The sequence below is a fragment of the Poromitra crassiceps genome (genome assembly GCF_964638095.1).
Source record: "Poromitra crassiceps genome assembly, chromosome: 20".
In the NCBI taxonomy this organism is placed as follows: Eukaryota; Metazoa; Chordata; class Actinopteri; order Beryciformes; family Melamphaidae; genus Poromitra; species Poromitra crassiceps.
Window position 1 is genome coordinate 21,117,574 of NC_139637.1, and position 26,850 is coordinate 21,144,423.

General features: G+C 41.7%; 1 protein-coding gene across 2 annotated transcripts in view; it reads left to right on the top strand.

Moving 5' to 3' along the window:
• Nucleotides 1-26,455, top strand: part of LOC310794690 (L-rhamnose-binding lectin SML-like) — a 77,940-nt gene extending 51,485 nt beyond the window's left edge. Inside the window, exons 1-9 of one of the 2 annotated variants that reach the window (XM_083656692.1) lie at nucleotides 18,791-18,890; nucleotides 19,250-19,282; nucleotides 19,379-19,450; nucleotides 21,499-21,634; nucleotides 22,151-22,260; nucleotides 22,365-22,409; nucleotides 22,585-22,720; nucleotides 22,920-23,107; nucleotides 24,375-26,455. In XM_083656692.1, coding sequence (XP_083512818.1) covers nucleotides 18,860-18,890; nucleotides 19,250-19,282; nucleotides 19,379-19,450; nucleotides 21,499-21,634; nucleotides 22,151-22,260; nucleotides 22,365-22,409; nucleotides 22,585-22,720; nucleotides 22,920-23,028 — 672 coding nt within the window. In that variant the 5' untranslated portion in view covers nucleotides 18,791-18,859 and the 3' untranslated portion in view covers nucleotides 23,029-23,107; nucleotides 24,375-26,455. Of the gene's footprint in view, nucleotides 1-18,790; nucleotides 18,891-19,249; nucleotides 19,283-19,378; nucleotides 19,451-21,498; nucleotides 21,635-22,150; nucleotides 22,261-22,364; nucleotides 22,410-22,584; nucleotides 22,721-22,919; nucleotides 23,108-24,374 lie in introns of those variants that run through there. The other variant, XM_083656691.1, reaches the window with a different exon arrangement.
• The last annotated feature ends 395 nt before the right edge of the window (nucleotides 26,456-26,850 follow it).

A 26,850-nucleotide genomic window follows, 5' to 3' on the forward strand; every position in this document is an offset into this window, starting at 1 on the left:
TCTCCCTGAGTCTGTCAAAGCAGCAGAGAAGGCCACCTTGTGGGAGCGCTCTGTCTGCAGCTCCTCCAGCTGACCTTCACTGGAGCTCATTCTGGTCTCCATGGAGGACAGGTCTTCAGTTTGCTCTGAGTTCTCTCTCTTCAGACCATCGAGTGTTTTCTCACTGGCTGCCACTCTGTCTCCCATGGCTGACAGCAGGCCTGCGTTCTCCCTCTCCAGCTCCTCTACTTTACTCTTCTGCAGCTGCAGGTCGGTCTTTGTGGTGCTCAGCTCCTTCTCACTGGCTGTCATCCTGAACACCAGGGCTGCGTTTTCTCTCCCCACTTCCTCCAGCTTACTCTGGGTGAACCTCAGCTCTGTTCTCTGTTCATCCACCTTCTCCCCCATGCTCCTCAGCTCCACCCTCTGCTCCACCACCATGTCTCTCAGCTCCTTCAGCTCAGCCCAGATGTCACAGGTTGAGGCTGTTGTCTGGTGGTCTGTCTGTTTGTGGGTCGTCGTCTCTGTGGCACCGGTTTCAGTCGTCACCTCTGTCACGGGGCTTTCTCTCTCTTCTCTGCTGTTGGCTGGTTGGAAGGAGTCCTTCTCTGGAGCTGCTCCGCTCTCTCCCTGAGCCCATGTTGTCCCACAAAGACAGAACAGCAGCAGAATCACAACACTCTTCATTCTGATGGCTTCATTCACTTGTCTCTCTAGGCTCAGTCCATTTCTTTATATTCATGACTGGGAGCCTCTATGAGAACAGAGCATATGACCTGACTGGCTGCCAAACAATATAATCTGCCCAATTTGACGTCATGGCAAGTCTGTTTATTTTTTGATGTGTCCCTGAACACCAAGCTTGTGGGAAAAGTGCATGATGTGGTTTTTGTTTGCACTTCTTGATCATTCTGCATTAATTCATAGGTCAGCATCTCAGTGATTTGATGGTGATTTCTTTTAAACAAGTCTGATTACTTTAGTTCTCATTCTAATGAGATCATTAAGAATATATAGCCTACAGTATTTGCATGAATTATGCTGGTTCCATGCTTTATAGCCACATGGTAGAGTTTACCATTTTCTTTGTGAGTTCACAATAACTCATTCAATGCAATTATGCAAAATCAATTATGCAGACTTTATTTTGGCACTCACACACACACACTCACACACACACACACACACACACACACACACACACACACACACACACACACACACACACACACACACACACACATTTAACCCTTTGTTTACAGTCTATGCTTTAACCTCTTGGAATCGTTTACAATAGTATGATAAATAAGTGTACACTCAACATTCATTCCCTCTGTTTTGTTCATTGCGTTCATGATCGATACCTAAATGTCCCAAAAAAAGCGTTTTCAAACTGTAACGATTAAAAAAGAAAGTGAGCACACGTTAATGTATGTGAGAAATCTTTATTTTATTCACTTCCATCTGAGCTTATCACAGCATTTCTCTTACACAGGGAAGAGCAGGAAGCCAGTGAATGTGCTGTGGTTGTTAACATCACCATAGAGCTGGAACCCTGAGGGGAGACGCAGGTACACCACATCCCTCTCCTCCAGCTGGAGGACCAGCGCATTCGAGAAATACCGATTACCTCTAATACTGTTCCTAATCACGTTGTACATCACACGCTTGTCATTATGATACAGATGGAAACCAAATGCTCCATTTAGCTTGTGATCAGTAGCAGTGACCCTGAAGTAGTACAGTCCTCTGACTGGAGCTGTGAAGATGCCTGTTGTAGGATTGTAAGCTTGGCCGTGGTTGGAGATGACATTTCTGTAGATCAGAGTGGTGTCAGTGTTGAAAGGTCCAACTCTCCCTGAGTCTGTCAAACCAGCAGAGAAGGCCACCTTGTGTGAGCGCTCTGTCTGCAGCTCCTCCAGCTGACCTTCACTGGAGCTCATTCTGGTCTTCATGGATGACAGATGTTCAGTTTGCTCTGAGTTCTCTCTCTTCAGACCGTCGAGTGTTTTCTCACTGGCTGACACTCTGTCTCCCATGGCTGACAGCAGGCCTGTGTTCTCCCTCTCCAGCTCCTCTACTTTGGTCTTTGTGGTGCTCAGCTCCTTCTCACTGGCTGTCATCCTGAACACCAGGGCTGCGTTTTCTCTCCCCACTTCCTCCAGCTCTGTTCTCTGTTCATCCACCTTCTCCCCCATGCTCCTCAGCTCCACCCTCTGCTCCACCACCATGTCTCTCAGCTCCTTCAGCTCAGCCCAGATGTCACAGGTTGAGGCGGTCGTCTGGTGGTCTGTCTGTTTGTGGCTCGTCGTCTCTGTGGCACCGGTTTCAGTCGTCACCTCTGTCACGGGGCTTTCTCTCTCTTCTCTGCTGTTGGCTGGTTGGAAGGAGTCCTTCTCTGGAGCTGCTCCGCTCTCTCCCTGAGCCCATGTTGTCCCACAAAGACAGAACAGCAGCAGAACCACAACACTCTTCATTCTGATGGCTTTCATTCACTTGTCTCTATAGGCTCAGTCAATTTCTTTATATATGTAACAGCCACTATTCTGCGTTGGCTGAATGACGGGCACACACCGTAGCTGGGATCACTGGGTTTACTTCACAGGAGGAAACAAAAAACATGGTGTCACACACCACTCTCACATGTCTCTCTCTTCACATTCTATAAAAAGGAATAACAGGAAACACACATAAACGTACTGTAAATATTACACCACATGACCTGTATAACAATAATGTGACTCCGAATGGCACACGCCGCGTACTGACTGCCGTACTGAGCCAACGTAATCAAAGGCACGGAGGCGGAGCCACTGGCTAGCAAGAAGCTAACTAGCTTAGCAAAATGAAACATAACAGCCTGAAAACGAAATGAAAACTCTCCACACTAAGGAGGCAGGATCAATGGGTTCGCTAGCATTTTACAGCGCTCTGTACAGTACGATAGTGTCATTATAAGTGAAAGAAAAGGTAAATATCAAAATTAAAATGAGAGCAAGTGAAGAGCGTGACCTACCCGGGAACAGCGTAGTGCAACTACAATTATATCCGGGCGTATAACGCCAAAATACCAACCCAGGAAAACAAAAACAAAAAATGTCGTTAAACCAGAAGGGTGGAACCTATCAGAAGGAACTGATTTATGGGAAGTTCACTAATCAAAACAGAGACATCGGGACAAATAAACAACCAAAATAAAATAAGAAAATTAGGCTCGGCTACATATACATGACTGGGAGCCTCTATGAGAACAGAGCATATGCCACTGGTAGCCAAACAACATATTCTGCCAAATTTTAGGTCATGGCAAGTCTGTTTATTTTTGGATGTCCCTGAACAGCAAGCTTGTGGGAAATGTGCATGTGGTTTTTGTTTGAAGTTCTTGATCCTTCTGCATGAATGCATAGGTCAGCATCCTCTTATGGATATGATGGTGATTTTTTTTAACGAGTCTCATTATTTTAGTTCTAATTATATAATTAGGAATATATTTGCATGAATTGTCATGTAAACGCTGGTTGCAGGCTTTATAGCCACATGGTAGAATTTAAAGACCCCCAAAAGTTACAAAACAAATAGTTTTTTCTTCTTCTTTCTACAGTTGGATGTTTGAGCTTCACTGTGCAGAATGATGTCTGTGCAGAGTTTGACACTAGAAGATGTTTTCACAATCATCTGCTGAAAGTGTGAAGTTTCTCTGAGCTCACTGAAAACGCGGTTTTCAACAGCATGGTTCGTGACATCACAAACCCTGGAGCCAATCACTGTGCAGTATTCAACAGTGAAAGCCCCAACACATTCTCACTCCCAACTCGTTGTCATATACTGCAGATCGGTCAGGAAACCTTCTTGTCCTCACTTTGTCACGAGTTGGGAGTGAGAATGTGTTCAAAGCCCGCACTGTGTGCTGTGATTGGCTAGCTAGGTTCTAGATCACCCTGATTGGTTGCTTTGATTTTTTTTAATGAAGCAGAAGGAGGGGAAGGAATTTTAAAGATTTTAATAACATAATTGAACCTGTTTTGTGGGGAAAACCATCAGACACAAATTATTATTCAAAGTGGAGTATTTTATATACATGTAAAAACATGACTTTTTTTTTAAACATTTTCGTTGTGAGTTCACAATAAATCATTCAATGCAATTGTGCAAAAATAAATTTGTTATTAGACTTTATTATTGCACTCAAGCACACATTTAACCCCCACTTTTTTAGTCAATGATTTAAGCTAACAGAAATTACGCCATAGCCGTGTGCGACCAAATAAAACGTCAGTATGAATAACATAGAAAACAAATTGATTTGAGGTTCTCATGGACATTTGAAGATCAGCCTATGTGGCAGATTATGCATAATGTATATGATTTTGACATCAAATTATTCCAAAATGCTGCAGTAAAACCACTTGAAAATCACCAGGTAGCTAGACTGGGGAGTACTGAGCAAGAATCTGGTGGAGTTTGCAGAAAACAAATTGATTTGAAGTTCTCATGGCCTTTTGAATATCAAAAGGAGTATTATAGCGCCACCATGAGGTCAATCTGACATAGATCCGTACCTAAATTTAATGTCTTCTTCCTTTGTCCATGCTTCACCCTTCCACCAAGTTTCATGAAAATGTGCATATTAGTTTTTGTCTAATTCAAATAAACAGACATACAGACAGACAAATGGCACCACAAACAACCTAATTGACAGAGGTACTTATTAGAAAAGTTGTCTTGAAGAACAATGAAGTAGCCTTAATGACAGATGTATGCATTTCAACAGTGGAAAGTGATAAGAAAAACATTATCTGTGCTGTTTACAACAAGCTATGTGGCCATTAGTATCTGTTTCTGAGTGTACGAGGCATACCTGAAGGCACCATGAGGGCTTCACCCACTCTTTACCGTACAAAGCGAAGTAGACGCTCAATGAATTTTACGTGCAGATAGCGCGACTACGCTTCCCCAAAGTGCGGATGGCGTGACCGCAGTGTGTGGCCTGGCCTGCTGCTGACTTTGCTGCATCAGCCTGACCTGACGAGAATGTTATCTCTGTCGTGAGCAGTAGCGGCTCCTGCATTTTTGTCCAGGGAGGCCTGGACGATGGGGTTGAAATCAATATAATCATAAGGATTCTTCTCAATATCAATATGTTTCACGTAGCCTATGCAAAATCAGTGTTCATCTCATTGAACTGAATGGTGATGTCAAACAAACCTTATATTTTCAAATAATATTCCTGCCATACCTCATTTGATCAGTTTTTAAGTAACATTTGCTTGTCATCATCAATTTAGACAGCAAAAATGTCACTATTAAAATAACTTCATATCACCACGATGATTCCACTGAAAGACAACAATAATAGGCTATTGAATTATCGTCCACTCCAGCCCTAAATCAAGCAAGTAGTAACGGACGTTACTATAGCTACTAGAAACGTCTGAAAAAGTGTATTTTCTTCCTCTGTCTGTAGCCTGTTGTTTAATGGCGAGCTCAGGGTGATCTGGTCCAAGCTCTTTCACTCGATGCTTCTCCTGTAAAGTCCGTCTCTCAAACGGCGTCGTTTTGAGTGACTTCACAGAATTTTCTTTCTCCATTCTTGCAAAACGTCTTTTGTGTTTTATGGCAGTTGAAAACAAACTTCTTTGCTTCGCGCGCGTGCCGCAGGGAGACAACAAAGCCGTCGGCGTGGGACTGCTACTCTCTGCTACTAGTGTTTATATATACTGCGTCGCTACCCATCTACGTAGCAGCCTAGCCTACGTCACAACGCTCACTCTACCTGACCCCACCTCCACCCGGTCGCTAGATACGTGCGCCCAGAGCCCACCCAAATCCCTTTGTTTTTGAGAGTGAACAGCGCATGTGCAACTACACAGACATGGCCGTAACTAGCTATGAGGACGGGGAGGTCCGGACCTCCCCTAATATTTCAGAGGATTTCTTTTTTTTTTTTTTTTTCTTTTTTTTTAATAAAACAATCTGCATGGAAAAGCATGAAAAAAACGAAAAGGCAGGTCAGGCAGGAAGTCATCTGACATGGTAACTTGATTGATTCCGAGAGAGCAGCAGCATGGTGGTGAGTGATGACTGTCTGTCTGCCTGGCGAGATAATTGAAGGTGAGCGAGCTGCGAGACAGTGAGCGAAGTGAACGACAGACAGTGAGTGACACTGACAGATTTTTTAGCAACAACCAAGAAAGTAAGTGTCTAGTCTGTCTCTTAAGTAATGTTACCTGTGTGACACGTTGGGATGCTACTGGCTAATCATGCATGATGCCAATTGCCAAGCTCCCGAAGTCAGGTATGCAGGTGGCATGGTTTCAGTTTCATGACCCAATAAGTAACAAAAAGAGGTGGTGTAAAGTTAAAAACAACATAATATATTTTATTTTATTTTTCAATCGTTCCTATCAGGAATAAATAAATGTCCCTCTGTATGTTTTTTTTATTATCGATGATGACTTTGTGTGTTGTGTACGGCTTGGGTTGTGTACCTGTGTTTGTAGGTGTCATTTTGATATGAATTTGGCTAAAACAGTTTGTGTTTGTTAGTTACAATTATGTTGACAGGAGAGCTGAGCAGGTGGTGACATGAAAGAGAATATACTGAATAATGACATCACAACAGTATAATCCTAATGTTGATTTAAAGGTAAAGGTAAAGTAAAGGTAAAGTCCCACTGATTGTCACACAATGTGTGAAATTTGTTCTCCGCATTTGACCCATCCCCTGGGGGAGCGGTGAGCAGCAGCGTGCGCCGCGCTCGGGAATCACATGGTGATTTAACCCCCCAATTCCAACCCTTTGATGCTGAGTGCCAAGCAGGGAGGCAATGGGTCCCATTTTTATAGTCTTTGGTATGACTCGGCCGGGGATCGTACTCATCATAAAATTATATATTACTCTAAATATGGCTAAAAAAGGGAAAAAAAAACTCATTTTTTTTTGACTGCGCCTCCCCTTGCTGGACCTCCCCTATTTCGGAACCCTGGTTACGGCCCTGTACACAGATACTCTACTAATGATCTGCACTGGTGGAAACCGGAAGTAAACCGGAAGTCCCCAGACGGCGTCCGTGGCAATTCGGTGCAAGAAAATATTGACCCAAAAACAGTACACATGTAGATAATTATGAATCTACATATTTATTCCAGATTATATACTCACTATCTAATATTCACCTCGCTCATAAAAAAATATATACTGTATAACGTTTTATTTCCCTCTTCTTCATGTGGATATTTACTGTCAATGATGTGGATTCAGTAGGTGGGGCGGCGCCCTGGCGCCCTCTAGTGGCCAGCCGCTACTGGTCATGAGGTGTGTGGACTCTCAAGATTGTTATAATCTTCAAGGATTTGAAAATCTTTAGGTGTGGGGGAGACATAAGTCACAACATTGCTGGACGATTTGTTTTTATTATTATTATTTTTTTTGCTGGACAAACGTTCAGTGACGTCCAAAGCGACGTCATAATGCTTGCTGGACGAACGCCTGGAGCAGACTGCCCCTCCCATTTTCAACTTTAGCAAACTTTGAAACCTGAAACAAACAGAGAGCAGGGAGCGGCGAGTGAAGTGGACCAAACAAACGAATCCATTGAGTCCCTCAACATCGACTAGCTAGGTAAGTTATCAAGAACGTGTGTCGTAGCTGTAGGCTACTGTACAGGGGCGGTTCTAGGCCTTTTTTGGGTGGGCTGTAGCCCACCCAAAAATAGTCTCAGCCCACCCAAAAAAATAGAGGCAATTTCCCCCCCCCCCCCTCTCCAAATCCATGGTGGTCATTAGTAGCAGTTTCTGACTACACTCAATGCGCTGTGTGCGTGTTCCCCCCCCTCTCTGTTCTTAGGGTGGGCTGAGACAAAAATTTAGGGGGGTTCAGCCCACCCGAAAAGTTTCTAGAACCGCGGCGCTCCCTCCTCCATCTATCTGCCTAATCCCACATCACTTCACACAGGTCACACACACAGTACAGCAGCGAAGTGGTCCTCCACAGTCCACACAATCGTTCTCCCCACTCATGATCAATGAAAATGTGAGGTGAGCATTGAGCAGTCAGAGTCGTTAGTAGTTACTTAATTAGCGCATATTGATATGCAAATTAGCGCGTAACGTTGTTTCGTAGGCTAAACAAAAGAACTTGTCGCTGTGCCTGCCAGACAAACAGGTGGACTGGAGGAAGGTAGGTAGGCTACCATGGCACCAGCCAGCCATGTCATGCTAGCTTGCAGTAAAGCGGGTGTAAATGGATGCAATGTTTTTTGAGAAACATATGGGCATAAGTGACAAACATATTTTCAAACGGGTCCCTTGTTATCTGAATGAAATTAAGCCCTTCAGAATCGTAATAGTCAGTGTTTCCCATACACTGATCTATTTGTGGTGGTACACCCTACATACGTAGATTTTGACCCCCACAAATACTGCCACATATTAATTTCAACTAGTTGACTGCAAACTCCTGCTTTAGTGCTTACAGTATATTATTATCTTGTCGGAATATTATTCCAGCCAATAAATTAGGAAGTTCCCTTTTGATTTACCGTAATTTTACTTTTGTTTTGCCTACAAAGCAAAACGTTGCTTTACTTGAAACTCCCCTGAAGTGATTTTGGTATTATTTATGCAAGCATAATTCTACCATATAGTAACCTGTATGCAGAATATATAGGGAAACAATTATTTTTTCATCGCTGTAAAACCACAGAACGGTAAAGAAGATATTGATGTGTGTAGTTCTTCATAGATCTAGTCTCTTCATTTTGATCTCAAAGTGCGCCAGTTTGATCCATTTTTACTTGAAACTGTACAAAATTTTCAAACACACAAAGTTGTCACTCAACTATCATGTTGTCACTCAACTGGAAATTATGTCAGGCAGTTGCTCGACTGTGATCTCATCAGGTAGTTGTGCTGTAGTCATTTAAGATGTAGTGACCTAAGAGGTCACCTGGAAGTGATGTCACTCCGGCAGTTGTGTGTGTGTTGAATGCATTTGCATTTGCTCAACTGTGATGTTTTGGGGGGTCACGGCTCAAAAAGGTTGAGAACCACTGATCTACAGCATCATCTAACAGCATGCTGCCTATGGGGTTTGTATGAAACAGTGTTGCATTGTTGCATTGGATCATGTCAAAGGGAGGAAGCTCTTTTGTCTGTTCTCACGTAAGAACAAATAAAAAGTGACAAAGATGCAGTGATATTTAATTGGCATCTGGGCCATGACAGGTCCTTGGCAGATTAAACAAAGACAACACAGAAACTTAACAGTGGCAGGAATCTTCAGGTGGTACTCCCACACGAAACCCTTTCAGCTGCCAGCTGGCTGCCATAGCAAAGAACTGAACTGTTACAGCATAAGGTGCACTGCTTCTGGAATGTGACAGAAGTGTCAGTGACAGCCATTAAGAACAACATTATCTCTATCAGGCATGGAGCAGAAGCTAAAACAGAAACTAAACTTTTTGGGCGATATTGTTATGATAAGTCATAGAAAACATCACAGTAACAGGGAAAATTAAAATGTTTCGGGGCATTTTGGATAATTTCCAGTGCAAATTTAGCAATTGCAATAGCATTTTTATTTATTCAGGGACCAGGAGGCAATTTGATGTTTCACATGCTTGTGCAGTGTAGGCTCACTCTCCTCAATAAAAACAAATCACACCCGGGTGTTGAAGTTCAGAGAGTATGCGTACTCTCTGAAAATACCTTGAAAGTGTTATCATTTATATGGTCCCCCCCTCAGTTGACTTTATAGCATCGTCTGATTTTTCTTTCCGACCAAATGTACAGTAGATCACATTTCAATTGAAAACTCTCCTCCTTGGACTACCGTGGCTCCTTTTTCCTCTGATAGCCTGCTGGAACCTCCTGTAATTGGTCAGAAAATCCGAACCATCCAAAAAATATTTTCACGCTACAAATGAACCGAACCATGGTCCAGTTTGATCCGGACAGAGACATCCACCTCTCTTCATCGGACCAAGATTCGGCTGTTTGCGAGAGGTTGGATTGGAGGGTGGTTTTGTATCAAAATGGAAAGTCCGGACCAAACAAGGTAGATGTGCAAGCCCCCTAACAGTGATGTTATTCCTAATTAAGGTCAGGCCTGGCCTCATGCAGAATCTAAGCTGCTGAGAATGAGTGATGCCAAGCAGAGTAGGGATAGTGTGTGTGTGTGTGTGTGTGTGTGTGTGTGTGTGTGTGTGTGTGTGTGTGTGTGTGTGTGTGCGCGCACACGTGCGTGCGTTTTGTGTGTGGTTGTTTTCTTTCCTGTCAAACAAGTTTTTTTGTTTTATTTTCTCTTATTTCCTCTCAGACATTTTGTCTTTCCTGTCAAACAAGCCCCCGTGTCTCTTTAAATGCAGGCTACATGATTGCCTGGCACTGGCACTCTTGTTTGTCCCTGTGGTTACAGGCAGACGTGCTTCAGAAATACACAGAAATGATCAGAAATATCAGTCACTAGTCAAACTAGGCTACTAGTGCTAAGCTGTTTGTTAATGAGTCTGTTGATATGCAAATGCGCACTAGCATAATGCTAAGTGGCCAGCCATTTTGGTAATGTGTTAAATCATAGCCAATGTTTAGAATAGCCACTGATATGCCTGTTGGAGTGTTGCTTGCTATGTGTGAAGGTTAGCTTTATTCATGGTTGCCATACAGTTTATGAAGTTAATTCCTTTAACTTCTTTGGTACCTCATTAACCTCAAGTCACTCTTAGATTATTGTTTTATTGATTTTGTGTGAAGGTGGAGAACAGAGGAACTGTGAGAAGAAGCTGTATCTGCTAGAAGTACACACACACAGAAGAAGAAGAAGAAGAAGAAGAAGAAGAAGAAGAAGAAGAAGAAGAAGAAGAAGAAGAAGAAGAAGAAGAAGAAGAAGAAGAAGAAGAAGAAGAAGAGTGAATCTGATAAATTGATTAAGTTTCTTCATAGATCTAGTCTCTTCATTTTGATCTCAACGTGCACCAGATTGATACATTTTTACTTTAAAATGTAAAAAAAAATCTCCCGGGGGGCCATGCCCCCGGGCCCCCCTAGGGGGGTTGCGGTCCACCATATACATTCTTTGGGGGCTGAGCCCACCCAAAGGTGTCATCCTAAAACCGCCCCTGCTACTGTAGCTGCATATTGTTTTGTTTTTAGTTTGTTCTTTAGAACAAGGAAATACATTCCTGAATGGGACTGTACTGCGTTTGTTCTCATAGCATCAATGACAGCAACAAGAGCATCAATGACAAGAGCATCAATGACATTAAACAATAAAAAAAAAAGTTACACAACTTCCGTAGGTAAGGTGCAGAAACAGCAGTATTAAAATATTGCAATAAGAAAAGAAACAAACCAATACGCGAAAATATACAATATATACCACTTTACTTCCACCGCCTTTACATCTTACGTTTCCCAGAACTGTAGGTAAATTAAATCAAATCCACTAAAACTAAAAACTCCTAAATAGTATTGAATAATACTATTATTTATATTGTAACGTATCGGTGATACGCCAAGGAACGGAGAGTTGTAGTTGGTACAGGTTCTTTATTCACAGGCTCCTTTAGCTCCTAGCAGCTAGCTTCACACCGCTAGCTCTACACACAGCAACCGGTCTCGCTCACTCCATAGCTTGACTGACATCCGGCCTGCGGCCGCTGGTCATATATACCCCGTTTCCCCTAGGAACACACCCGCACACATTAGTTCCTAGCTGCACTCTAGACACTTCTATTGTACATCACATTACAGGTAATACCTGGATTACCTGGAACGCTACAATATTTATATTATTTCTATAACTAAACTAAAGCTGTACAGTTTGTTATTTATATAATGATTGATATGACTATACATACTATACATAGTGAGTGTGCAATGTGGGCATGTGCACAGTGCATTGGATTCAATGTTCAGGAGGGCGGGAGGGGAGGGGGCGGTAGGGAGAGGAGGGCCCTCCTCTCTCTACGTGTCCAGAAGTTATTGTAAATTGTTATTGCGGTGGGTACGAAAGACCTCCTGTAACGCTCCTTGCTGCAGGGAAGCTGACGGAGCCTCTGACTGAAACCGCTCCGTTGTCCAGCCAGCAGGTCGTAAAGGGGGTGTGTCGTGTCATCCATGATTTTGAGTATTTTTTGTAGCATCCTTCCCTCCACAACCACCTCCAGGGGTTCCAGAGTGGAGTGGACAGTGAATGGGGCTGTGCTGCGTTTATACTGTCTGGAACTGGAATAGCCAGGCTGAGTTTCTTGCCTCGCTAATTATAGCTCTGGGATCAGCTATAGTATCTGACAGCTAAAACACACGTCTGCCAAAACTGACAGAAGTACAACTCACTATCCAATAATAGTATTGAAGTTCTTAGCTATCTCTATGAGGGGCCTTTTTAACAGAAGAGAGAAGTGGAACAAGCGGCTGGTTAACTATAGCTGCTGTGAATATGAAAGTCCATCAGTTCCTTGTTTGTTGTGTGAAATGTCTCAGGGATTTCCCGTCTTCTCCACCACACCATGTTCTGATCTTAATGTTGTTGAGAAAGAGATCTGGATCCACTCTGTTGAGGGACTGAGTGGATTTGTTTGTTTGGTCCACTTTAGGGATGTTCATCAATTGTCGAAAATCGATAATTGATCGTTAAGGATTGGAATCGATCCGGTGGAATTTTGATCGATTTTGTTATTATTAAATAATTAAAAAAAAATATATATATATATATATATATATATTTGTTTTTACTAGGTTTGGGTGGAATTCGTTCCTCCTCGCCCCAATCCATTGCACAGCCGACTAACGTGAGGTGGAGCTTCATATAGTCTCTAGTTTTCTGGCTGGGCACGGGCCTTTGTGCCAACAAAACTGTTTTAAACATGGGGAATTCACACCGGCATGCGCCGGGGACAGCAGAGTGTTGGAGAGGAGACACATTGAAATAAAGAGTTCATTGAGGAGAACACGTCTTTCGTATTTTCTGCCATAGGCATTCATTTTGTAATATATATATATATATATATATATATATATATATATATATATATATATATATATATATATATAAATATATATAAGTATTAATATGATCGATAATCGATAATTGATCGTTAATTTTCACCGATTATCGATTATGGAAAATTTTCAAAATGAACATCCCTAGTCCACTTCACTCGCCCCACTCCCTGCTCTCTGTTTGTTTCACGTTTCAAAGTTCGGTAAAGTTGAAAATGGGAGGGGCAGTCTGCTCCAGGCGTTCGTCCGGCAGCATTATGACGTCGCTTTGGACGTCACATTGAACGTTCGTCCAGCAAAAAAAATAAAAAATAAAAACAAATCGTCCAGCAATGTTGTGACTTGTGTCTCCTCCACACCTACAGATTTTCAAATCCTTGAAGATTATAACAACCTTGAGAGTCCACACACCACAGACCTTCTCGTCAGGTCTGGGGGAGGCATTAGTGTTATTCTAGTATATAACTCAGAGCGCGGGTGGTCGTTTAGCTCTAGACACTGCTAATGTAATTATGTCACGGAGGCAGACTTGATATACAACCATAGGCTTTTACTGTGGAACACACACACTACAGGCATGAGTAATCGAACCAAGAGTATCACTCCAACAGACCAACATAACAGAGCCCCGAGTGCTCGATCAAATCCACCACAAGCAACGTTCGCTGCTGATTCGCTGAACGTGTGCCCAGCACCATTATGACGTCAGCGTAGGGTCATTACAGTCCACTTGTTTAAGCTGCCAACACCTTCACCATGATGAGTCATCAGTCTGACTCAGTAACACTCATACGCCGCGGAACCGCCGGGGCCACACGCGCCATGGCCCGGGTACATTTCAAGCTGTGCGTTTTTTTACCTGCTACCTGATACACCGAGTTGAGCCAAGCGTCTGTCTCACTCATCCGCTCCCAGTGATAGCTCAGCTGATGCGATTTGACGAGACACAATACACACTTCGCAATACACACTTCATTTTTTACAATGTGCGTGCGGTGGGGTGGGTGGGTGGGGGAGGCCCACCTGAGATTAGGCTCCGGAACACTTAAAAACTGAAACGGTATAGTTACTGGTTAGTTACTAGCATGCCGACTCGTAACAACAATGAAACGACAGAGCGAGCAGAGCAAGATATATATATTTTTTTACATCAGCGGCTAAACGGCTACGACAAGATGATGATTCGCCGTGTACGCCTCGGTCCTCCGCTACAGCTGGGATTTCGCCCGCTATCGAGCCAGGAGGACAGCCAACCGCTGCGGCTACGCCACCGCCTGCTATCGCCTGCCTGCCCGCTCGAAGCCACACCGAGTCGGACTCGCACTTGGGCTGTTCAGGTGAGTGCTGCAGGGATGTCACCAAGCCTCATCAGCCAGACAACCCTGCTGTGCTGAGGGAAACTAAACGGATACAGGGGACTGGGCTGCAACAACGAGCAAGATCAGTTCAGTATCAGTGGTTTAAGGACTTTAACTGGCTGACATTGTGTGAGACAAGGGGGAAACTTTACTGCACGCAGTGTCGTTGTTGCGCCATCGAAGGCTTGGGACTTAGTCAAAATGAAACTGTTTTCGCCATTCATGGCTTTCAAAATTGGAAAAATGCCAAACCGACATTTAAGGAGCATACAAGCAGCAGACATCACAGAGAGTGTGTGGCTCATTTCCAGACGTTTGTGTCACAGCAACCTAGCGTGGCAACACAGCTGGACACCCAGCTACAAGCTAACCAGGGAGTCAGTAGAGAAGCGCTTATTACACAGCTGACTTCTCTCCATTTTCTGATGGGCCAAGGTCTTGCCATAGACAGCCATGACCCCCAGTGGGGCAACCTGTATAAACTGATGCAGCTTAGATCTAAGGAAATCCCAGATATCACATGGTGGATCAAAGAGAATAATTACATGTCTCATGACATAGTTAATGAGATGATTCACCTGATTTCACTCGATGTTTTACGCAAGGTTCTGTCACCTATTCGGGATGGATATTATGCAATACTCGCAAAGGAAACAAGAGAAATCTCGAACAAAGAACAGCTTGTCACTGTGCTTCGCTGGGTGGATGACACTTACAGAGTTCGTGAAGACTTCATTGGTCTTTTTGATTTCCCCAAAACCGATGCGCAAACACCAAACCTGTGAACCCTCTGCCCTACACGTTGGACAGTGAGAACTGACGCATTGAAGTCAGTCATCGACAACTATTCTGTGCTTGCCACTGTGATGGAACAGTTCTCAATGACTTGATGTGCAGCCACATACACAGGGACATCTTGGAACAAGTGGACATCACTGCCATCGCCAAGGAATTTGTGCAGGCAAATGAGCGACGCAGACTGGTGTTTGGGAAGTTCAAACAACACTAAAGTAAGTCAACTTTTTTTTAAATTACATACAGCTCAAAAAATGTGAATATCGTGGAAATAAGTAATAGTTTTTTTTTATGTGATATTTAATTTGTTGAAATACTGTTTTGGGGTTTTTTATGAGCTGGAAGCCAAACTTATGCAAAGTTAAACAAATAAATACTTGAAATAATTTACTTTGTGTGTAATGAATCTATAATCTATGAAAGTTTCACTTTTTTAAGGAATTATGGGGAAAAAGTAACTTTTCCATGATATTCTAATTCATTGAGCTGCACCTGTATACTGTCAGTTATTTTCTATGTGTCTGCTATTGTGTGTTCTTGGTTGGTTTTACTGTCACTGCGCAGCTGCGCAACATCCATATCCACATACTTATACATTTGCATTGCTTTCCCCCACAGAAATCCATCGCTGTCAACGGAGTGGAGATCCCTTTACATCTCAGCAGCAGAGAAACTTCAACTTCAAATTCAGCTCGGCGAGGTGGTGGTGGAAAATGCCTTTGGACGTCTGGCCTACTAGGCCAACTATTTAGTCTTTCTGATGCTATTGCATGGACATGGTTAAACCATAGTGATTTTTGTAAAGGGGGAAAAGTATCCGCTGTGGTAAGTGGTACTTGGGAAATTGGGACTGGTACATTGTGGTACTTGGTCTGAAAAGTTTGGGAACCTCTGATTCACACACACTGATTTTTCACACACATTTTGTTTTTTTGTCTACTTCAGTATAGTGTGTAAATACTTTTTTTTTCTTCCTATTTTCATTTTTGCAAAGTGTCATTTTTCAAGATGATAGCTTTCTTTATATATCTTAATAGCCAATACAGTGTATGACCCCTGCTGTGAATGCAGTGACATTTAGAGTGTGGTGGCTCTTTGCTGTTAATAAAATTTGGCTTCTACCCGTTTTTAGTCTACCTCAACGAGGCTAGGGGTGACGGGTGACTCACCCGGCTGCCTTCCCACAGATCCCTTGAGTGAGATCCCAAGCATATCGTTTGCAAGAACATAAGCACCTTAGGTGGCTGGCGGCACCACTTTGTAATGTTGATTATATTTTTTGTTTTGTTTTTTCTTTTGTTTTTCTTTTCTTTCCCCTGTGTCTGAGCCTGTTTATTCACGTTTTGCGCAAAGCTCTTCATCAGACTGATGAAGAGCTTTGCTCGAAACGTCACCTTTTTGGGTGTTTAAATAAAAAAAACACTGAAACTAGGAGCCCTTGCAGTCTGCAAGCTTTTTATTCATTTTTTACTTGTTGTTCACCTTTGAGCTCGGCACCTGCCCAACCTGGTTTTGGATGTGCGTGTATTCTCTCTGAGAAATATACTTCTTGCCAGGAAGTTCCTGGTGATCTTGACAAGCCACATTCCCACATATTCTTTATATTTCCTCCTTCCTCCTAATCGATTACAACTGATCAATCATATATCACATCCTGCTTTACCGATGGGCATTCAGCAATAATATAATGATAATAATAATAATTATAATTATTATTATGTTCAGTTCAGTTCAGTTCAGTTTTATTGATATCCCGAGGGAAATTAGAGTTGCAGCAGGCATCAACAACACAGTAAACAAAAAACAACATCAGACGACATCACAGATTATAATAACATGACAGCTGCAATAGCTACGGGAGCGAACAGGTTTGAGCAAAAAAAAGGAAAAGTACATTGCTCCTACAAGGCACTGACAACATTGTGCAATAATGCACTGATAATGCAATAAAGTGCATAAGCAGAGACTATCAAGGTAGATTCAAAAGAACTACCAATAAAAATACTACTAATAAAGAGTGATGCATTAAAGTGCATGGTAATAATGTAACCAGTGCATTAAAGTGCATAATACAGAAACAATATTGATAAAAAAAATGATAAAAACAAGGCGTTGAAGTGCAAATGCATAAGAAGTATGGGGTGTGCAGACAAGCCTAGCCCAGGAGATTAAGCCTGTCTATGGCAACAGGAATAAAAGAGACCCTGGCACGCCGCGTCCTGCTCTCTGGCATCCTAAAACGGCGGCCGGATGGGAGGAGGTCAAACTCCTGAAACAGTGGGTGCTCAGAACAGTGGAGAATAAGCTTAGCCTTGCTCCTTACCCGCTTGAGGTATATATCCTGGAGCTGGGCTTGCTGCACCCCCATCACTTTACTTGCCACTTTGATAAGCCTTGCCAGCCTGTTCTTATTGGACAGGGAGAGGAAACCAAACCAAGCCACACAGCAATAAGAAAGAACAGACTCAATAAAGCACTGATCAAACAAACTCATTAGAACATTGCAAACTTTAAATGAACTCAGTTTTCTTAAAAAGAAGAGGCGCTGCTGGACCTTTTTGCATACAGCATCAGTGTTTGATTCAAAGCTCAGCTTATTGTCAATGACAGTTCCCAGGTATTTATATTGTGGGACAATCTCGACTTCCTTATCCTGGATGATGGTATAAGGAGCGCTGCTAGGTCGAGATTTCCGAAAATCAATAACCATGTCTTTGGTCTTTGACACATTGATTGACAGGAAGAAGTCATTGCACCAAGTTATGAAATCATCAACCACAGCGCCGTGTTCAGTTTCACTGTTGTTTAAAAGACTCACTATGACGGAGTCGTCAGCAAACCTAAAATTGACTTTTCGAAGGGAGCAGATATTCTTCCAGTTTATCTCCGTTCTGTATCTTTCGAAACACACACAAAAAACATTACACGTGCATTTTATTTAATTGCCATTATTGCGAAGGTTATACCCGGAAGTTTTCGTTTTATACTGCCTGACTTGACGCTACTTGGAATTTGCGGTTCTGCCATTGAATCTTCACAAACGCTGTGTAAACGTTAAATCAAAGACATGAACGCAACCAGATCCAGATACCCTACCTAGCGATGTCCAATACTGGGAAGCGGGACGACCCTCGCGTCCAAAAATGCTTATTAAATGTGTGTGCTGTGCGAAGAAGACATGAAATCAGATCAGAGCCATGAGCCTTTCAATCCAGCAATCCAGCAACATGTTGGCTGTCGCACACGGAGCAGGTTTGAGCTTCATTTGGAAACCAAATGGCATGATGTGTTTTTTGCTCGCTCATTCACATCGACTATTTATATAATAATAATCTGTCACGATGTCTCTGTCCTCATGCACTCACGAGCTGACTACTTCACGGAGCTCTGGGGGGGGACGGCTGGGGCTACACTTCCCTCCGGATAGGAGAAGGCTCCGCGGGAGCGCGCATGAGCCACGAAAATCTGTTCACACATGACAGCCATCCGCATGGCCTCTAGATAACTCCTGAATTCCAAACATGTGTGAAAGCAGCTGTGACTGAGAGCAGGGTAAGCCTGAGAGCAGGTCACGTGGGGGATGGGTTTAAGATAAGATATAAGATAAGATAATCCTTTATTCGTCCCACAAGCGGAAATTTCAGTTTACCCAGGCTAGTGGGCTATATAAGTACTGAGTGTAGCTGTTCCAAACACCATTAGTCTGTTCAGCAACCACTGGCACCATGCTCTGCATCAGACTCAGCTCTACACTGTGTGAGTATACAGCTGACTTTACATTCATTTAAGAAGCTTTGATGTTGATTGACCCTAATTGAGGAGCCACTGAATATTGTTTAAAGTTTTATTATTATTATTTTATTATTATTTGTAGGCTATATTGGTTGATCAACGTTTTTAAATTATCTGTACATTATACTGATTGGTCAAAGTTGTAAGATTATTTGTAGGCTACATTGGTTGATCAAAGTTTTTAAATTATCTGTACATTATACTGATTGTTCAAAGTTTTAAGATTATTTGTACTGATTGTTCAGAGTTTGAACCTGTTTGCTTTGTGTTGCCCATTGAAACAATGGTGCTCTGTAAAATAATCTGTGATGTTTCTTTTCCAGTGCTGGCAGCAACATGTTTGCTTATGAGTGCAGGTAAATAAATGTGTGGTATGAGAAAGTTTGCATGTATTTGATATAATTATGTGATGGTGTGTGTTTAGCTTTACACTTCCATGTTTGGTCTTTTAGGTGTTTCCGCAGAGAGAGTCATCACATGTGACAACAGCAACGAAGTCGTCCGCCTGAGTTGTGATGTGACTGGTAAGCTAGCTTGCTAAAGCGTATGTAGGGGAGACAGACCAGGTATGTAGGGGAGACAGACCAGGTATGTAGGGGAGACAGACCAGGTATAGTTGTAAAAGAGAATTGTAACACTTTCAATTTCTCCAATCATGAGCAAGATACAAATCAGGTGATCACACGTGTAGATGCTCTGTTTAGTCTCAGGCCCACATATGGAAAGAAAACAATTTTTTTGATAGCATAGTGTTTTTTACTGACATAATTATCAAACTTAGCTTAAAGTCCCTGGAAACCAAAATCCACAAAAACCTTCTAACTATTAAATGTAGGGTCTTATGTGAGTAATTGTGTGCCTCAGAAAGTAGGAGACATTAGTTTCAAACCAAACCCCCAAAATCACCACTTTTCTACAAGGTCTGGATTTCCACTTCCTCATTGAAGAGAGCGGTGCGCGCGGTAAAATGAATGATCTTATCACGTCATAAGATTTTTTGTCCGTTCTTATAAAACCTTCTTGCCCCCAGAGTGCTCGCTCAGTGTCTGTCTGTCTCCCTCCGCACGCGTGCACACGCACACACACACACACACACACACACACACACACACACACACACACACAGTAGCGCTGTGCACTCGCAGCGGCAGAGTCTCTCTTCCTCTCTGTCAGTATGCGCCGAGCAACGAGCGAACACACACACACACACACACACACACACACACACACTCCATCTCTCTTTCCTTCTTTCTCTCTCTCTCCTCTCTCTCTCTCTGTTTCCCTCCCTCTCTCTCTCTCTCTCGCTCTCTCTCTCTCGGAGGAGACCTGCAGTCCTGCACGCACACACACGGAACACGCCCACACAGTCAGTGGGAGAAAAGACAATCTAAAATCTAATTGATTCTCATGACTTTTATCATGACTGTCAAACCTAAATGTATATACTTTGCGACGTTCATCATCGTTCAAATTTGGCTGGTGGCTTATTAAGTAAGTAAGTAAGTAAGTAATGCTTTATTTATATAGCACCTTTCAAATCCAGAGATCACAAAGTGCTTTACAATAAAAACAGGCAGCAGGATCAAATAAAATACAATAAACAAATAGGCAAATGAACACAATGCAAGAAACAGCATCAACAAGCACAAATTAAAATAAAGTAATAAGCAGGCATGAGGCGCACCGGCCATAAAGTGCAGACAATCCAGCAATCAAAGGTACAGTAAATAAGTGGGATAAGATTTAAGATTTAATAAAATGTCTGTGTAAATAAGTGGGTTTTAAGAAGTGTTTTAAAAGTGGACACTGAATCAGCCAGTCTCACAGCGAGAGGGAGGCCATTCCACAAGGTAGGCGCCAGAACAGAGAACGCCCGCTCACCTCTTGTTCTGAGTCTGGATCGGGGGACCACTAATTAACATAGGTTCCTGTGATGTGATGAACTCAAAATGCTAAATAATAAAAAATGGTTTCTGGTTTCCAGGGACTTTAAGATCAAATCAACTTAAATCATTTTGGAGGTTAAAACTAAATGATGGTTAGCTTTTGCTAATATGACACCATTAGCCTACACACTAGCTAGATGTTTATTTAATGGTTGCTATTAATAGTTTGGGGATAGTAACAAATCTCCAGGATCCGGGATGGAGGGTTGTGACAACACACACACACACACACACACACACACACACACACACACACACACACACACACACACACACACACAATACACACTTCTAGTAAAGTTTTTGTTAAACCGTGCACATACAAAGACAATCAAAAATGGCAGCTAATTTGAAAGGTTAATTAAGTGTGTATGTAGGCCTACAGCAAATGTATAACCAGGCCGTGCTCACAAGAAAAACGACAACATTGATCGATTTTCAAGGGTTTCTACATTTATCATCTCATCTGACTCAGCCAGCTTTGAGGCATGAGCATGGCGTGGTTTGAAATTGTCCATTTATGCCTCTGTTTGATTTCTGTTGACACATTAAAGTATATCTTGATATGATAAAGCGGTTAAACACAGTCTGACTCATTTATCCATTCCATCTCCTGTGTGTAACAGACAGTGCCGTGATCGATGTGTGGTTTGCATATTATGGACGTCTGGACAGCACCACCTGCAGTGCGGGCAGACCTGCAGGAGAGTTGACCAATACAAAGTGTTTTCACCATGGCGTTTCGGGCACCATCAAAAACAGGTACACACATTTTACACTTAAAGGAACAGCTCACCCTAAAATCCAAAATACATATATTCCCTCTCAACCTGTAGTGCTATTTATCCATCGATATCGTTTTGTCTTAGTTGCCTGACTTTTGGAGATAATCGGCCGCAGAGTTTCTGCCTTCTCTCCAATACAATGGAACTGGATGGCACTCGGCTTGTGGTGCTCAAAGTGCCAAAGAAATACATTTGAAAAACTCAACAGCAATGTCTCTTTCCAGAAATCATGACCCAGTCACTCAAGATAATCCACAGACCTTGTTATGAGCAGTTTCATGTAGGAACTATTTTCTTTTGACCGAACTACACCTGCTAGCTGCTAGCTAGTTCCTACATGAGACTGAAAAGAAAATAGTTATCATTATTAAAGCAGGAATCACTCACCCAATGGTGGAACTACATCCCTGGACTGGGGGCCATGTTTAGGCCACCATGCTTGTTTGATTTGGGACGACTATGTGAGAAACATGCTCTTACGTTCTCCCTTCAGGTGTAACGGCAAGAGGGTGTGTGAACTAGGCAAAAGTGTTCTCCCTGCCTCGGATCCCTGCGTTGGCACCTACAAATACCTGGTTATCTACTTCAGATGCCGCCCAGCATGTGAGTCGTATGTCTGCATGACACCAACAATGAAACTAAGCTGAAAATAACAAGTCAGATACATGTGACGTCTAACCTGATTCATGTTACGACTACTTCAACAGTTTACCTCGTTGCATGCGAGCACTCTCTGGCATTCCCACGTTGTCGTAAGATCACAGTTTCTCATTAACATCATAAACATAAGCGTAGAAATAAATAAAAACACATTTTCAACAAATTTTTGACACTTGCCCCTGTTGTCGCCTGCATCTTCTTAAAGTAGAATTGACCACATTTCTCTTTCGTCTCTACCTTTCCAACATTTCCTCCTCCTGTTCTCAGAGTCCAGGCAGGTTATAACTGTCCTGAGTGCTGATTATGGCCGCCGCGACCGGACCACGTGCTCTTACAAACGCCCTGCATATCAGCTCCAAAACGTTGACTGCTCACGTCGGGTCACTAGCAGTGTTGGCAAAAGGTACAGTTGCATTATTCCTACATGAGGGGGGAAGCATGGTTCGAAGTTTTACAACTGTAGCTTAGCCTACAATGTAGCTTAGCCTACAATGTAGCTTAGCCTACAATGTTAGCTGCAGCTGGAACAGAGCACAGCTTTGTTGAAATTTGATGAGATGGAACAATGTATTCACTGGTATCACTCTGCATCTGATCCACAGCTGTAACGGGAAACGCACGTGCACTGTCTATGCGAGCAACTCAGTGTTTGGCGTGCCACCCTGCGGTAGCATTTACAAGTACCTGGAGTTGGCTTACACATGTTCGTAGGTGTAAGTGTACCCCAAAGGCCTGTTTGGGCTGTCTCACTCTGCTCAAACAACTCGCCGACGCTGGCAGCGGTGGTCCTGTGAGTGAAAATTGATTGATTGATTGTTTATTGATTGATTGTTTATTGATTGGTTGCTGATCGTTATTAACTGTGTTCAATGTTGACTTGTGGTTCTCTCTCCATGAACCTATCTTAAGTGACTGCAGATTAGAAGCTTATACAAACTCAATGTATTATTATTATTATTATTATTATTATTATTATTATTATTATTATTATTATTATTATTATTATTATTATTATTATATGGGGTTGCACCACATGCACAGGAAAAGACCTGGGATGTAATACGGGGTGGGAATGAGGGCATGATTAGATCACATAGAGAGGCAAAATAACCACCTACTTCCTGCTTCAGCACTGTACTAGAGATTTTCCTCCGCCATTCATTTTCCCATAGACATTTCATAAAATGCTTATGAAAATAGTTTTACTTAGACAAACCAAACAGTTCAGATATATTTAGAAACAGGAGAGACCACGTAACATTTCACTCGGACCAAAACGTAAAAACATTGCGGATTTAAAGCGGATTTATTTTTTCTATGTAGTTTTTTTAAGTTTTGGTCCGAGTGAAATGTTCTATGGTCTCTCCCGATTCTAAATATAGCTGAACCGTTTGGTTTGATGAAGTAAAACAATTTTTATAAGCATTTTACCAAATGTCTATGGGGAAAATAAATGGCAGATAAAAATCTCTGGTACAGTGCTGAAGCAGGAAGTAGGCGGTCACTTTGCCTGTGGAATGAAAAATGATCAAAACAAAAGATGGAGTGTGAGGGAGAGACAGCTGGAAGTTTTCTTATTACAGTAGTTTGAATTGATCTCAGCCACAGATGCGAAGAACATTATCCTCCTTTCTGCGGCAGTAAAACGCGAAAAACACGACATCCAATTCATCAAAAGTCTGATACTGTACATGATGCACACAACACAGCGATGAGAAACTCAGGGGTAAACAACCCAACAAGGAGACAACTGTTGCCAACGACGAATGCACTCTGATTAATAAACAACAGCTAAACAGAAGCTGGATTTCAGAGCAGGACATAGTGGTGGTGGACAGCTACTTAGCAGAAAAAGAAGTGATGGATTTGAAGTCGGGAGGGTTTGGTATACTATTGAGACACCCAACCAGTTCTCAAACATCAAAAACATTTACATGAAATAGTCGGTGGAGGGGGTGGTGACCCACGGTTGCTGGCATGTCTGTCTGCCTACTTAAGCCAACCTACATTGACAGCACATTATGTCTAATGTAAGGTTTTTGTCTTTTTTTTTGCAGGTCCTGATTGAGCCAGTCACCAGAGCAGCCTGTGTGAACATATACTATATTCCAATCACAATAATCATCAGAATAATTAATAAATGAATGTTAGTTATGAATGTTAATAAATGCATGCATAACAATTAATTTGCTGATTAAAATGCATATTAAAAAGCTACACTGAGCGATTTCCCCCCTTCCTGACCACTACAAGGTGACAGACGGCAAACGCAAACACATTTTGTAAACACACAGCAAAGCTACTGCAAAGGGAGGGAGCCCGTAAGGATCAAATGATCTCTTAGCACATGGTCTAAAGCTCATGGTACAAGTGCATTTAGGGTGTGTCCAAATCCACTTCTGCCTGTTAATTGGCAATCTGGCAGTGTTGGGGAAGCTACTTTGAATTTGAAAGCATAGCTTAGGAAGCTGCCAACTATTTCACCATGGAAATTAGTTCGAACTACGGCAAAGCTACCCTGGGAAAAATGTAGTTTATGAAACTAGAAGCTATGCAGAAACAGTAGTTCAAACTACTTTAAAAAAAAAAGCATTAATTTGACAATGTAGATCATAGATGTGTGATATGAAATAAAATATAATCGCCTACAAAAAAGTCGCATGCCAGCAACAAATATGCCTCTCAATAAATCTGGGTTCTTCTGGGTTTTGTTTTATCAGACAAATAAACAGTAAAGACTTGAGCATGTCTTAAAAAAGGATATCTGTTGTCTTACTCATCAGTTTTGTAACATTTGTCAATCTTCTGTCTTGTCAAAGGGGGATCTGGTTCAACAGTAATGGTAAAATAAAATAAATATATATATTCATTTAATTTTATTGCCAAAAATTGTAGTTTGTGCTTTGAGTAGTTAAACTACAAAAAAAATGCCCAAAAAGTAGTTGGACTACTTGACTCACTACACAAATATGAATGTAAGTTGAACTACCAGCAAGTTACTGCAAAATGTAGTTCAACTACATGTAGTTCTCTACTCCCCAACACTGCAATCTGGCAAATTCCAATGTGGCCACAAAGTAAGGTGCAAAGGGGGTTGTGCTTAGTCTGAGTGTATGTGGAGAGAAAGCGCCCCGCATGTACACATTCATGCTCCTTCCACATGAGGGCGAGAGTGAGGCAGTTAGCCTGCACACACTGCTGCACCTTTGACTAGATGGCTCTGAAGGGGGATCTTATTGCCTCCATGGGGCAATAACATCGACCTGCCAAGGGACCACAGATGAAATTTAGCCTCTGGCTATAATCTTGCATTTTTACATGAAAATGTTCATTAATATGTATTGTCCCCCATAAATACATACATACATACATACGGTACATACATACATACATAAATACATACCGGTAAATAAATTAATAAATAATCAGTGCATAATCAGTGGTTTAGTCACATTCTGTTTCCTGTTATTCACAGCAGCCTATTCCCATGATGGCACATACATTTCCTACCAGCTACCAATATGATGCTTGACAATAAACACAGCTCATTGTACTTGATTGTATGCAATCAAATTATTACAATTACCTGTTATTTTCCTACCAAGATGGCTGTGGGGTGATACTCTGAATACTGAGTTGCTCTCAGTATCTTACCACCATGCCTCACTAGAAGCTTTGTATTTCAAACCAAAGGAATTAAGAGGATTCAACTGAGTGGAGTTGCAATACTGAATAAACTATAAAATGAGTTCAGAACAAAAATTTGAATGAGTACAGTGAAATCTTTGATTCTTGGACATATGATCACCATAAATGCATTATTCTGGCACCTGAACTCAATGTGTCAAAACTTTATACACTTTACTTTTTAACACTTTAATATGTAGCATTTACAAGCAGTTAGTTAATGATGAATTACTTATTATATTATGTTAGAATCTGATTAGTCCATCATTAGTACTCATATTAGTTTAACATTTATATACTACGGAATGGCCTGGAAATGTGTATTGGGTGGGTGTACTGTATGTACAGTATATTAAAGTAAATTTTTTAGCAATGTTTTAAACATGTCATTATGTTGCCATGCTGAAATTTGTATAAAAAAGTGGACAATAAATTGCCATTGCTATCACTATATTGTTTCTCTCATTTCTAGGCCATCCTGGTACTAGTAACAGATGTCTTATTAAGACTTAATAGACAGGAATAAGTTGTTACTTTAGATTAGGTGCTGCAACAAGTTTATAAATAAGTATCTAAGTATTAATATATTTATACCTTATAACATAGTAACAATCATTTATGAAACATGAGTAAATATTCAGTTTACATTATTACAACTTATGCAAGTTTTTACAAGTCTGTGAATTTGAGCAGCATCAGCTAATGTTTTACAAATTACTTAAGATGTTTTTTATTCCTTAATGATTCAGATATAAATGTTGAACTGATCTAAGTAGTGCTGGACTTATCAGATTCTAACATCTACAATATAATTAGTAATTAATGTTTAATTCATCATTGACTAAA